The 15,568-nt window shown below is 37.8% G+C and overlaps 1 protein-coding gene across 4 annotated transcripts in view; it reads left to right on the forward strand.

Moving 5' to 3' along the window:
* Positions 1-15,568, forward strand: part of FGF13 (fibroblast growth factor 13) — a 499,700-nt gene that overhangs the window by 391,814 nt on the left and 92,318 nt on the right. For all 4 annotated transcript variants that reach the window (XM_020971767.2, XM_020971771.2, XM_020971770.2 and 1 more), the window contains 2 exons: positions 469-579; positions 7,405-7,508. In XM_020971767.2, coding sequence (XP_020827426.1) covers positions 469-579; positions 7,405-7,508 — 215 coding nt within the window. The remainder of the gene's footprint in view (positions 1-468; positions 580-7,404; positions 7,509-15,568) is intronic.

The following is a 15,568-nucleotide window of genomic DNA, read 5'->3' on the forward strand; positions in this document are numbered from 1 at the left end:
CTCTTTTTGTTTATTTGAATTGAAGTAGTTAGGCAGGAAATCTTAATGCGTATGTCTTTTGGTCCCTGATTGACAAGCAGTTCTAAATTATCTTTGTAGTCCTCCGTTTCCTCCTCTATGAGAAATTGCACCTTGTTAAAAAGGTAGAATACGCCATTTGCCAGCACATCCTTAATCTACAATGAGCTAGGGAGGTGCTTTTTAAGCCTGGTGACACACTGTTTAAATTGTAGACACCGTAAGCAGCTTTGATGTTCTCGCCTACATTACAGTGTCTAAAGCCATGTTTAATCATGTTAGAGATTGATTTTGAAACTTGTCGATTTTCACCTTCAGCAGGACGTCTCTACAGCAGTGTATTCTGTCATAGTTGACACAGAATGTTCTAGAACTGCCCTGTGAAATCAGGGATGATGCAAGTCCATGTTCACATATTTGCAATTAACCTGATGACTGCTTTATTTACAGAGCCCCAACTTAAGGGTATAGTTACAAAGCTATACAGCAGGCAAGGATACCACCTGCAGCTGCAGGCAGATGGAACAGTTGATGGGACAAAAGAGGAAGACAGTACCTACAGTAAGTGCCTATAGAATAAATAAATAGATTACCTTGGTGTATTTCGTGAAATATTGTTCATTCCCCCCACTTCCATAAGCTCACTTTGTAATTTCCTGACATGGATGCCAACAACATTCTCACTGTACACTCCTATTTAAAAAAAAATTACTAAAAAGGAAGCAGGGCATACAAAAAAAAAACAATTAAAACAATGACCTATAGGAAATAACGTTGACACCCTCCAAAAAGCAATCCAAATGTCATCTCCATGGCAATCTCAATAGGTTTATGGCTGTCCTTTGGATTTTATTACATTTTCCCCACAGAAAATTTACTCACCCACACACTGAGCCTGAAATAGAATGTTTTCTCCCCTCTTAAGAAGGGTCTGATCCTAAGAGAGTAGAGTTGTTACATGTCATGAAAAATCATCATTCCTACAGAGGAAAAAAAAAACATAATTTTCTTTCTTCTGATAACTCATACACTAATTGAGACCTGACGACTTGAGAGATCTTAGACAGATAATGCAATTTAATTTCTCCTTTCTCAAGCAGGATTTAAGGAAAGACCAAGATGGAGATTAAAATGGTGAACCAAAGGGAAATATTTCAAAAATGATGTTGTTCACTATCATGTATAACACCTGAAATCGTGGTTCCGAGAAGTTACATTATCCTTAATTATATGTCCTTTCCTTTACATGGGAGGAGAGTGAAAACATCACAAGCACTGAAAGCTCTTATTTAAATGGTTATAATTTGCATCATGCCATTATTTGCACTCAGACTCATTAAATTAGTTGCAGCATTAATATAATGTGGTCTCAGGATGTGCAGTGTATTTTCCTCAATTTGTACTGCCTCAGAAATGCTTAGTAAACATCAAGGTTGATTAGGAACATAGCCCAGAAGAGCAGATATGGTTTCATAGTTTCCCTGCTAATGAGTGCTCAGCCCCATCTTTAGAGTAGCATTGCCCCTTGACATCAAGCCCACAGAGAAGGGTCCCAGTACATGGTGTTAATAAGTCCTTTAGTGATATCTCCTGAGCAGATGCCCAAGAGCATACTGCAGAGAGAGCTGCCATCACCTACCCTCAGAAGCCTCTTGTGGTGCTGAGGATGAGAAAAATCCTTAATAACCACTTGAATTATTGCTTTGCAGCGAGCTGCATTATTGTCGTTAATATTAAAGTATATATGACCAGCAATATCCTAGTGAACATCCCTCAATTTACACCTTCCTGCCATTTGCATCACTGCCCAGTTCTCAGTGATGTGTAAAGCTGAGTTTTAGTTTGATCATGATGATAAAGGGTAGAGCATCACGCTCAAATGAGTAAAATAATACTGTAGACTATATCTACCTATCACAATTTGGGCAGTGCTGTAACAGATTGCAGAAGAAAGTCAGGACCTTCTGCAGCAGGAAGGGAGGCTCATTTGTGTTTTAGATATTAGCTGACTGCACCCAACCTCAATTTCATCTTTAGCACCTTCTCCAGTTCCCACATAGAAGATAGTTACTACTCTGAATCCAGTGTTCACATGTATGTTTTATAAAAAAGGAAATAAAAAAAAATTGACTCATCTTTTATGCTGTGTAAAAACTGACAAACCTAATTCATCCGTAGCACATTTTATGAATTTTTTTTCTAGATATAGTAGCTATGTTTATGCTGATGGTCCAAGCTCCATTCCTGCCTTGATTTAACCAAATAGATTAAGTTTATATGGTACCATTTGTGCTCTTCACTTCCCAGTACATATACCTTCTTTTCTTTTCTCTTTTCTTTTTTTTCTTTCTTCCTCTCTTTCTCTCTTTGTTTCCCTGTTGTCTTTAATTTTAATAAAGTCTTTGACCACACTATCGGAAGGGGGTTTCCATGGGACTTTTTTTTGACAATTGTATTATAAAAGAGCCTAAAGCCCCAGCTCACTCTTTTTTTTAGGCATATTGAAGCTATCGGCAGTGGTCCAACCAGGTAGTAGCTATTGGCACACCATAACGCGGCACCTTGAACATCTCAGAGGACCAGCACCAGAATAAGGAATAAAGTGTGTCAATGGTAGCATTGATTGCCAGAGTGACCAGAGGCTAGGGGTCTCACCTCACAGGGTCTCCATTTAATATTTAAAGGCTGTTTTGTGCCCTAAGTGATCCTTAAGAAAAAGTATAATTAAATGATAAAAAATAAAAATGCTTTATAATCAGTCATGTTCTTTTTCCTCAGAAAGGGCAAGAGCAATATGGAAGTACAGAATTCTTCCCTGAAATATTTATAACTTTATCATCATTAGTTTTTTTTAAATGCCTCAAGTAAACACATATCTCTCTATTACTGTTTTATTAATATAGTCTGTAATTAATAAGCACTTATGGAATTTTCTTTAGTTTTCTCTCTTTACTGTCTTGCTGACATATTTAATTTTGATTGGTTTCATGTTATTGATCTTTCTGACATGCCAGGCAAGGGCTTGATTAAGCAAATTGGTGTTCCTCGCACTTGCCCGAGGCTATTTATTTATTTCTAAGATATGTGTTGGTATCGTACATTTAAGCTTCCATAACATAGATTCATTACAGTGGTAAATGTCAGTCCAATAAAATTCTCATCATGAGAACATCAGCCTTTATAAATTATGTATTTTCCCTTGAAAAGGAAGAGACGATAGACGGTTCATGAATGCTGCTTTAGTGTAACAGCTTTGGGAGCAACGACGGCTATTTTTCTCGGAAGAATATTTTGCACTGTCCCTTTGAAAGTTCAAGAATACATCTGTTTTAAAGTTACAAGGACACCACATTTGTTGAACCTGTCATCATTTCCCACCTGTATGAAGAGACTTTTTATTATTTCTGCCTTCAAGAAATTGACCAATTTAGCCAAACTGACAAGTACTAGAATACATTGAGTTCTGTGGGATGATAAGCTATATTTATACAGAGAAAGGGCTGTTTCTGTAGCTCACATGAAACTAAATCACTGTCTCCAAAATGAGAGAAATTTGCTTCCTTTTTGTAAAGAGAAATCAGAGAGGATAGGTAAATCATATAGTAACTTTCCATTCCAATCTACGACTCAAGCCAGCAAAGAGAGTTAAGAGATTTAGTGGATTTGTCTTAGGATCATAAATAAGAGGTACTAGCTTTTGTTGATAGTCTGCTTGAATTCATGTCGTATTCTCATGAAGAAAGGCTCCTCTCTTGCAAAAAGAGCATGGAGGAAGATGTTGATTCTCTGCTTCCCACCCGAGATGCTCACTTTTATATTTCGATCCAGACTAGCCTTCTTATTTTAAAAAGGCTTTTAACCAACTAAGCCCAATTAGTGTCTATCCCTAGAAGAAAACAGTGACAAAGGGAGAATTTTAATAAGCTCTTCCTTTCTCCTTTTGTTGTTGTTGACTCATTTTTGTTGGGTTTTCGTGGAAATTGGTGTTAATGGGTAAAAAAAAAAGGAAAGAAAGAAAGAAAAATTGTAGATTGCAATACACAGTCATCCCTTTCATTTAGGGTTCAATTCGTTATCCTGTTTTGTGGATTGTCATCTTCTTTGGATTCTTCTCCCCAGTTTCACCTCTCATTAAAACCTGAATCAGGAGAGATTAGGAGGTGAAAATCAAGGAGGTCCATTTTTGTGCTTACAAACAGTGATGTGGAGAATATGAAGGTTCTGACTGTCCAGCAAAATGAAGAGACTCTGAGCCTTTGTCCGTGTGTCTTTGTCACCTACAGCAATACTTAAATTGAATTTAGACATATTTTAGTACATTCTTAGCCTAGTACTCTAGAGCTTACAGTAAGGTCCTAGTGTGAGTGGGTTGGGGAAAATTGTTTAGATCCTTACCATTTTGTAACCATGGCCCCTTTAAATAATATAATTGTCTTTCTAGTGATGAAATTCTATGCCGTTTTCCCTTGGCATTAGTGATCATCAGTCAACAACTGTGCAAAGGACCAGCATCCCATTATATAACATATGCACATATCTGATACAGACCAAGCCTCAGGGACGTGTGTTGCATTGTCAAATATAGCATGAGCTACTGGCTTACAAGCTGTGTCACACATAACAGAAGGGCACTGCTTTTAATGAGTAGTGAATGGGGTGCCATCAGTGACATGTGGTGTGAACGCTTATATTTTGAACTGTACAATATGTCCTAGCTCCTCATCAGCAACACCCTGAATTTAAGTGAAAAATCCAGCAGAGGTTTACCAAAGGAAATCCCTATGTCTGCTAATTTCTCCTGTCGGTGTACTCCAGTTATCAGGGCTGGGGATATTGGGGCAGTATGTAGACAGAGACAGGAGAAGCCACATTCTCCCCCTTGGGGTGACTCCACACTTCCTTCTCTAGACTCTCAGTAACCATCTCTGCTCAGAAGCACTGACTGACCATCTTTGACACGGTGAGAGGAAATCAATAATGCTAGTCTGTAATCTCTTGAAAGGAAGGTGCACGGACTGCCTCCAAAAGATTCTCTTGCAAGCACTATGTTTAAAAAATGTACTGTTATATTTTTATTCACAGTGTGGGAGTGAGTAGACAGCTGGTAGGGGGAGGACGCCCACCGGTTTCCTTCAGTGAGTGGTGTGCGATTGTGAGCAGAGTCTGGGTGTAGGTTTCACACAGTGAAACCTACTAACGGTGAAACACAATGTGGGCCTCTTTCTCACCAGCTGCCTGCCCGCTTGCTCCTACTCTGCAAGTAAAAATAAAATAAACCTAACCGGAGCCCAGTGTTTCCAATAGAAATAAATGTAATATGTCTGTGACCTTTGCTGCTGCCTGATGATAAGGCTCAGGGTAAACAATCCTTGCCCATCTAAAGATTTTGTTCCTTTAAGGAAGACTACCCTGGGAATATTTCAGGGCAAATGGGCATTTAAATGGCTGGAAATAAAATTTAAAAATAAAAAGGTTCCAAGGATGGGGAACCTGAGGCCTCGAGGCCATATGTGGCCCTCTAGGTCCTCAAGTGCAGCCCTTTGACTGAATCCAAACTTCACAGAATAAGTTTAGATTCAGTCAAAGGGCTGTACTTGAGGACCTAGAGGGCCACATGTGGGCTCGAGGCCGCAGGTTCCTCACCTCTGGATTAGACTATTCCAAAGGTTGCTAAATGCTGTAATTCTCAGCATTTTACCAGACTGACAGTGCTGACCTGATGGTCTTCTTGCATTCCCACAGTGGACCCAGACAGATGTTTAGATTGTGCTATGTATGTTTAAAACAGTACAGGATTATGTATTTGTATGGAACCCTCAAGTAAACACTGTGGCCTGTCTGTTGGATCCCTGTTGCATCTCTTCCAAGCCTCCAGTGGCTCCCAGTTTTACTTGGCTCTTTACCATTGCAAAGGAAAAACATCTTGAGTTAAACCTATAGGCATGTTTATTTCCCCCTACTTATCAATTGAACCTTCCCCCCCCCACCCCAACTCAAGATTGCAAGATTCTTTTCGAAAACAGGAAACCTTCAAACAAACATCTTCCCTGGCTGCCTCTGAGTGATGCCAAACCTCTGGGAGAAATTCGATCAAAAACCTGGGTGTGTGTACGTTAAGGGGGATTTTTATCTGTTGAGGATTCTGTGTTAGCTTGCGCATACACACACACACACACATACACTGTAAGGCATTCAATTTGCCTGCTTTTAAAATGGAATGTAAAACTAATAGTTATATGTGTGTATACATGTATAAATATATGTTTTAATGTGTCAAGAGTTATTTATTGAAATTATGAGAGAGAAAGCAAAGGAAAAATACAACATGAAAGAAGGAGAAGCAGACTGAAGTTGAGAAAAGAAGGATAGAAAGATGTAGGAAAAGGAGAAGAAGAGAGACATAGAGCTTCATTTGGTTCTGAGATATGTTACTAGATGGTAAGCTGCATATCTGCAGTGTGGGGCATTGGAGTGGCTGGCCATGCACTCAGTAACTCCCTAACAGATGAAAACAGTCTTGTCTAACCTGGGAAGCAGCTTGTTTGATTTTATTTTCAAACTTCAAAATTTATTTTTGAAATAGAGCTTTATTTTCCCATGGAATTGTGAAGGTGTTAGATATCTATTACAGAATGAGTTGAATTTTAGAAAAATTGAATTTGGAGGAGATGGTCAATGATCTAGCTATGCCTAAAAGTCCTTTTGACATTCTCATTATGTCTGATCATCTTGCTTGAGAGATTAAGGCAGCCTAATTCCGTAGTACTGAAACCTACATTGGAAACTGCAATTTATTTCATTATTCTAAGCCTTTGACTACTCCCCTAAACCAGTTGCAGATTTGGGATATGATTGTGTTCTAGTGAAATGATATCTAGTGGGTCCAAACCAAAATTAAATCAGCCAGTGGCCATAGTAGTCCATGAAAGGGAAATTTTATAGCCTGGGAAATACCTCTCCACAGAGACTAGGAAGATACTGTGCTCGCACCTTGGAGATACCAAAAACCAGAGCTTTTTGGGCTGTGTTCTTTAGCTATTGCTAAAAGGCTCAGCCACATGGAGATACTGCCTGGGATTTTTTTTTAGTACAACTGGAAATTAAGTGTTCTGATTTCTGCCAGAAGGCTTTCCGGTTTTCCAAGTAATATAGGGTCTTTGGGCTTATAGAAAACTAGAAGGTATTTTTGTTCCTTTATTGGGGAGAGAGAAAATAAATACTTAACTAATTGAAAAAAAAAGAAATTGTGTCCTCAGCAGTTGCATCCTTCCTAAGAAAGCATCTGCTTTTGTAGATTTACACAATGCATGTATAATGAAGATGAACTGTTTTTCTCCTTTGTATGGAAATCATGGTTGTAATATTTTGGTTTTTTCCCCATCTCAGCACTGTTTAACCTCATTCCTGTGGGGTTACGAGTGGTGGCCATCCAAGGAGTTCAAACAAAATTATACCTGGCGATGAACAGCGAGGGATATCTGTACCCATCGGTAAGTTGTATAGTTTGTGTGCATATGTACTGTGTTAATATCTATGGTAGTGATGAGAGGATCAGAGGTAGAGGGGACCTTTGAGAAAATCTTGTTCAACTCCTTTATTTTGCAATTAAAGAAACCAAGTCCCAAAGAGGATAAATTCATTTGCCTCAGATGCCATAGGTAACAGATGGTTGAGGCAGAATTAAAACCCAGGTACTCGGGCTCCAGATCCAGTGCTCTTGCAATTATTCTGTGTTTCGTCAAATAAAATTAAGAGAAAGTCCCTTGGCTGCTTTTGCTCTGATGTTTTCCACTGTCACCAGCAGCTGGCTGACCTCTTAGAGGGATGCTGCATTAGACAAAGCATTGGACTAGCTGAGCTCTAAAAATTCATGTCTGATACAACACTAAAAGTGCTAGTTGGCACTGCAGGGAAAAGTGGCCTTGATAGAAATTGAACCTTTGTATAGATAAATGAGCTTCATGGGAAGAATCATCTACACATCAACATTAATCATTTAAAGCTAACACTGTTTATCCTAAATTGCTGAGATAGAATCCTTGCATTCAGCATCTCTTTGGTCCTTAATGTAAATACCAAATACTTGGGAGAGTCACAGTTTCACTGGTCTCTCAGTTTCTGGCCCTGTGAAGCTGAGCCAGTTTCTTTTTATTCCTTTAGAAGAAAGTGGGATTCCCCTCCCCCTGTGCTTGCCTCCAGGGCACATTATTCTGATGCTTCATTTGCTCTCTGTGGTTCAAGTTGAATGCCATGGGCATCTTCTTAGTGTTGGATCCTCTGTCTTCCCATCAGACACAGCTCAACCACTCCATAGAGAACAGTTTTGCGGCCTTCTCAGTGTACATAGTGGTGGGGAATAGGGATTTTTTTTAAATTTACAAATGCCTGGAACAAAAATTTACTCTGACATTCATAACCCTAGGCCCAGGTGAGGTTGTTTTTGTCCATTTTGACAAGGAATTGCAGGCATTACACTTGGCAGCAAAAAACAAAAAACAACCAACCAAAAAAACAAATAAGCCCTAGGCTAAATGTCACCATTTTGATCATAAATCAGGGTGTGTACAACATAGGGCTACAGATTATATATGGCAAACTAATAGCACAGTGTTGGCACATAGCAGTCACTACGCAATGCTAGCTATTACTATTGTTGTTGTTATTTTTGTTATTATTATTATTGACAAGCTAGCCTTTAAGAAGGGGAAGGATTTCCCTGTGATGTCAGATGTGTCTGAAATTACATAGGAATTAAGTCCTTCAATATATCTCAGACGTTTTTGCTTAAATCTTTTTTCTCTGATATGACCTATGACAGATTTCTAACTTGCCAATCAGAAATATATGGTGACTTCAGTGCCCTAAATTTTTTACTTCACTTGAGTTCACTGAGATAAGGGAGCTGTGGGAATCCAGAATTCATGAAAATGTCCCAGTTTGTAGAAAAGGAAAAAAAAATTCCAGAAGCCATGCTTCTATATTTTCCCCTTGAACCTTAGCAGAAAATAGCCATTGGTATGGCTCCATGATCCCTGTGAATATGTTTTGCTAAGCAAAGGTAAGGATCTGTAGTAAACTTCCAAAATATATTCCTTTGTCATGAAAGATTTGGGCAGTCCTCAAAATCAGAGGGAAAAAAATGGTCTGTTGTGTGGTATTTGTGTGTTTCCTTAAGGACAATTAGCCTTATAGTAACAGGTTTTAGCTCTCCTCACTTTGATGGACAGGATACCTAACCGGACGTGAAAATAGGTACGTGTTCTTTTGATAATGCAGGAACTTCTTTCTGAAGAATATTCAGGATCCATGTGCAAATGAAATGCTCCGGACTTGGTTCTGAGAAACAAACCTCAGCAGATATAGAAGCATACTTTGGGGAAGGGGAGATGAGGGGCTAATGTTGAAAAGGAGCTCCAGCACAACAATGTCCAGTAGCTTGTTGGGGTGGGTGGGAGAAGAAGGTAATCAAGATATCTACCTAGCATCTCCTCAGTTTGGAAGAAGGAGGTTCTCGTTGAAATTTGGGCTAACCATTGAGGGGGAAATAATGGAGAGAAATACCACACAAGAAAACTGGAGACTATTTAGTCTTTAGCACAGTGTCTGACTCATGGTAGGCTCTTAATAAATGCTTATTCCCTCTTCTTTCTTCTCTTTGCCCCTGTCTCCTCATTTAAGAACATTTCTTGGGCAGCTCTAGTGATTCACATAGAACATAGAGATAGATTCCAGAAAGTTTCAGTTTAGGGTTCTGAGTTCTAGAATGGGTTAGAAAGTGAAGCTAGAAATATTTGGGTCAGGTGCTCAATCCATGAGATGATTTGTAGGAGGACAGCCAAGCCCTCCATCCTCTGTTGCCCCATCACACCCAAGAACACTGGTCTAGATAGACCATGGGTTTGAGCCACTTCCTTTGTGCTAATCTGGAAGAGAGAAGGTGGAGGTACAAGCCTTCAGATAGGGGGAAAAGTTGGGCAACAATTCTCTTTCCATAAAGGTACAGTTTCCTTAATAAGCACTAACTTCAGGAGGAGTGGAGGCTAGTTATCAAGGAGGTTTCCCAGAACAAAGATTTGGGGAGAAACATTTTCACAAAGGAGGTTAGGTAACCTTTTTGTAGCTTTTTGAGAATAAGGTGGAAAACCAATCATGTACTGGTTCATTCCTCAAAGGTAGGGGGAAGGGAGAATGGGTTAGATCACTCAGTCAATCACTCAGTAAGCATTTATTGAACACCTCCTATTTGATAGACACTGTGCTAGGCAGAAGCAAAAATGAAATAGGCCCTGCTCTCAAAGTGATTACGTTCTACATGTATCATATGTACACAGATAATTAAATATAAAACATATACAAAGTAAATTTCCTTCTAGTCCTGTGACTGAATTAAAACTCAATAGCTCTTTGGTTTGAGTTGAGGCTAGAGATAAAAAATCCTCTGTGGGCTCTTTTGATCTAGTGATTAGCAATAATTTATAATGCACAAGTTATTATTAAAAAGACTAGTGCTAAAGTAAATTCACTTGCAGTTGCTCACTTCTTCGTTAAATATCCTGTGTGGTTTTAGTTATACACATTATTCTTTAATTCCTCTTAGACATTGTTCCAATTTTTTTTTGGTTTGGAGAGCAAAAACAATATAGTGAAAGTGCATTAGACTTAGTGTTGAGAATCCTGGGTTTGAATTCTGCCTCTGATACTTACTAGGAAGTCACTAACTCTCTAATTGCCAATTTTCTTATTTGTAAAATGGGGATGATAGCAATAGCATTAACACTTACCTTACACGGTCGTTGTATTTTGTTAAATGAATTCATGAGCTTTTTATAACTAAAATAAGCAAAGCATCTTCTAACTAGAAAAATCCCCAAACTCTGTCTGTTGACCAAAGCTTAGATTACCAAAGCACTTGTGCCCTTATTTTAAGCATAAACTGGTGAAGATAATGTCAATGTTGATTTTGTTGAAGGTTGATAGGTTTGCACTTTACATTTTGGGCTGCTGCTAAGAGTTATTTATGCATGTTCTTAGGGTCCAATTAAAGGTTAGTTTAGTACATTTTAATTGATAGAAAGGAATTGCCTTTACCCTCACACACACCCACCATCTACCACAACCCAAAACCTTCTAAGTTAGTGGTTAGTTTGCTGAAATCAAAAGCTCATCAGACTAGGTTTCTTCAATTATAAGCAGAACCTATTAAATCTGACAGTACTTGATCAATCTGTCAACCTATAATATCTGAGTTGATCTTCTCCAAAAGACTGGATGATTTTCACTGGAAGACAGTTTTAGTCCTCTGCTGGTGCTTGTCTTTCAATTAAAAGACTGTGAGATGCAACCAACCTCTGATGAATACAGCAATTAAATAACCTGCCTTTCTAAGTAGGGAGTATTCTTCAATATACAGTTGGAATGAAGTTTTCCTAACAGCAGAAAGTGGCCTGTGATATGAAAGAATGATGGCACAAGTGTTTGGTTACTGCTCCATTTCCTCTATGGATGTATGACCCTCTTGAACTGAGGTGGAGGAGGTTATCCATTTTGGAGAATTAGAAGATGGTGAATTGTTCTTCATCTAAGTAGTCAAAGCTATCTTTGAGGGGGTATATGCCATTTGTATATTTCTGTTTGCTAAGTGCCAGGGGCAGATGGTTATAATAGGTATTTAGGGTTAGGGTGAAAAATTTCCAGAATGTTCTAAAGAGCCAGATGTAAACAACTGTGATTATACTCAGACTTCCCCTAGTGCTTTCAGCCCTATGAGATGATAATATTCCTAGCTATGGCACTTGACATTTTTCAGAGGGGTTTCATTGTTAATATCCTCTTTGAGTATCAGCCCCATTTTACCAGTTAGGAAAACAGGTTTTGAGAGGTAAACGGACTTGTTCATTGTCCCAAGTGGCAGAGCAGGGCCTCAAACTCACTTATTTCAACTCCAAGTCAATTGTTCTTCTTACTGTTCCCCGTAGTAACAGCTAGTGTTTCTTAAGTGCTAAAGAGGACAGATAACCAGTATAATCCCAGACGGATGAAAATGTTGGCTTTTCCTACTAGCAGTTCTTCAGGACATGGAACGAACTAACATTTTATTACATGTGTGCTAAATTGAGCTATCTACAGAAATTTATTAATAATGGAGCTGCTTGGTTATGGTATCTCAGTAGGAGAAGGATGGTTGTCCACTAGCTGATGGTCTCAGAACCGAGTCCAGTAACTGATATTTGATATTGATGATTTATTTCAGGAATGATCTACAGAAGTCTTCTATTGCCAGTTGTACTATCTACAACCACCTTGTGTTCCTACTTATGACCAAAGGCACTTCAATACCAGCCTTATTTATCTTCACTTTTATGTGTGTCCCTTGGTTGCTCTCTTTACCCCATTAAAAGCAGCAAAAACAGCTGAATTAGTTATGGTTGTTTTTGGCTTTGGTCTCAGGATTCTTGCCTCTCCCCTTGGTGTATAGGTTCAGGTGATAGTGAGAAACCTTCTAGGGCTCAAGGACTCATAATTAGTCGTCATTCCTTAATGTGTCTGCTTTCATCCATAATGATTACTAAAGACTTTCTAGCACATAAAAAGGGCTCAGTGTGATTCAGAATCCTTCATCTTACCTTTGGCATTTCATCATCAGTATATCTTGTACAGTTCACAGGTTGTACACAAGCCCAGGAGCGCTTCTTGGAATGTTTCTATAGTGTTTTACAGCTTAGCAATTAGTCTGTGTACATTACTTTGTTTGATCATCTGTGAAATAATAAAAATAATAATAGCTTGATTTTATATAGCTCTGAAAATAAACATATTTACAGTATTTACCTTAATTCAAGGGCCTTCCCGCTGTTGTTTATCTCTAATTTTTCCTGTTTCAGGATTGTTTATAGTTGTTTGCATCTTGTCTCCCTCATTAGATTGTGAACTCCTTGAGGACAGGCTTTCTTTGTCTTTCTCTGTAACCCCAGCACTTAGTGCAGTGGCCGGCACATAGTAGGTGCTTAATAAATGACTGTTGGTTGACCTTTGACATTTCATTATCAGTATATCTTGACTGGAATGTTTCTATAGCATTTTACAGCTTAGCAATCAGTCTCTGTATATTACCTTGTTTGATCCTCACAATAACTCTAAAATAATAAAGGTAATAACTCAAATTTATATACTTGTGAAAATAAACATGCTTATGGTAGTTATCTTAATGTTAGAACCTTACCTCTGTTGATTATCTCCAATTTAACCTGTATAGAGTTTTGCATGTTGTCTCCTCTGTTAGACTGTGAACTCTTTGAGGGCAAGCTGTCTTTTGGCTTTCTTTGAATCTCTAGCATTTAGCACAGTGCCTGGCACACAGTAGGTGCTTAATAACTGACTGGTTCAGTTGTGTAATAAATATTCACTTTTAGGAAAAAAAACAAGATAATTTCCATTTGGGGAATAGCTGGTTTTTAATGTTATGATCCAAAGGAAGAGACAGTATAAAACTTATAGGTAAAACCCAAAGTCTTCCTATTTACCTTTGACCTTTACCATCCTAATTATGTTTGGCCTTGTATTTCCTGAATGGAGGAAATTTGCTGTAGTGGAAAGATTGTGAGCCTGTAATATACAAATCTGAAGTTAGTAATACAAGTAGTATTATGTCCATTTAACAGGTGTGGAAACTGGAGATTAGGAAAATTAATTTGACATTGCCTAAGGGCATATTGCAAATCAGTGGCAGAGCTAGAATGGAAATGAACCCAGGTAAATCAATATCAATAAATTCATCAAATAGAAAAGCTTAGATAAGGCATATCACCTGTACAGAGGTGAACTGAGGTAGAGTAACTCACATGTAATTCACGTGTAAAGCATAGTGTCAGTAGCAAAGAAAGCAGAATTCCATCCTCTGGTTGTTTGATTATCCTGTCTATTAATCAATTGTTAGTGAAGAAAAGATAAGGTCATATTTTCCAGGCATGTTGAAAAGTTGTTTTCGTGAAAATAATGTTTAATATATATTTGAATTTGACAGCAGATGGAATTTGTGTAAAATGTTGATAATTTGCATAAGTTATCCTATTGATTGGAATTTATCAGTTACCTGATTTACTTAGTTCTTGGATTTCTTTATAGAGTATTTTAAGGTCTGATTTTCAGTGATGAGATTTCACACTTAAGTTGTCTTTTATAAATAGGACAAAAAGTAGCACAAACCTTTGTGAGCCCTAATTTCTACTCTGTAAAATGAGAGAAGTGGACTAGATGGTGCCTAGTCACTTTCTAGTTGTAAAAAATAGTGTACAGTGTCAGTATTCAATATGATAGCCACTCATGCATTGTGTCAACTTGGGTCATAGTGTATCCTAAAATGAGACAAGTAAGAGTTCCTTATGCATCCTCATCTTCATCGTTGAGCTGTTCTCAGCAATACAGTGATCCGAGACGACTCTGAAGGACTTATGATGAAAAATGCTGTCTATTCCTAGAGAAGGAACTGATGGTGTCTGAATACAGATTGAAACATACTTTTTTTTAACTTTCTTTTTCTTGAGGTTTTTTTGTCTATGTTTTCTTTCACAACGTGACTATTATGGATATGTTTTGCATGACTACACATGTACTGTATCAAATTGCTTACCTTCTCAAGGTGGGGAGAGGGATGAAGGAAGAGATTTTGGAACTTAAAGTTTGAAAAACGAATGTTAAAAAATGTTTTTACATGTAACTGGGGAAAATAAAATACTAAATAGAAGCTAAAAAAGAAAAGTTAATTTCATATTTTTTGCATGACTGTACATGTATAATCTATATCAAATTGCTTACCCTCTCAAGGAGGGAGTAGGGGAGGGAGATGGGGAGAGAACTTGAAATTCGAAATTTTAAAAAAGAATGTTAAAATTGCTTTTACATATAATTGGAAAAAATAAAATATTAATAGTGTAAAAAAGAAAAGAGATAAATAGTAAAAAAAAGAAAGAAAATTTCATTTCAGATGATCAACTAAGCCATCTAATTTTGCAAGCTCAACCTCTCACCTTGGTTTTCTTTGCAGTAAAAAAATTCTGCATGTCCTAAGGTGAACTCCAGTTTCCTTCAGAGTCCAATATCTTATTGATCAAATGATAAAGTAAGCACATTACTATAATTTACTCAGCCTGTGAAAGTCCAAACCCTTATGGTCATTTTATAGCCTCAGGACTGCTTTTCAAAAGACCCTCTAGAAATAAGGGCTTATTTAAGATGATAATATTGTTTGAAAATTTCCTTGAAGTAATGAAAAATGTTATATTCCCTTATAATGATTTTTAAAATTCATTTCTGAAGGATTAAAAAAAAAACTAGAATAGTAATTTCAGTAGTGGAGGAAACTTCTATTGAGGAACTTCTTCTACCAGTGCAGTTTGGTACCTGCTGTGCAACTTACAGTCTTGAGAGTAGCGCAAAGGATATCATTTTAAAAACACAGTTTATAGAAAGTGGAATTGTTTGGAGGGGCACGGCAGACAGAAAGAAAACCAGGAAATCAAGCTACACTGATGGGGACTACATTACCCTAAGGGAA

This window comes from Phascolarctos cinereus, unplaced genomic scaffold, assembly GCF_003287225.1.
Source record: "Phascolarctos cinereus isolate Bilbo 61053 unplaced genomic scaffold, phaCin_HiC Scaffold_8;HRSCAF=390, whole genome shotgun sequence".
Classification (NCBI taxonomy): domain Eukaryota; kingdom Metazoa; phylum Chordata; class Mammalia; order Diprotodontia; family Phascolarctidae; genus Phascolarctos; species Phascolarctos cinereus.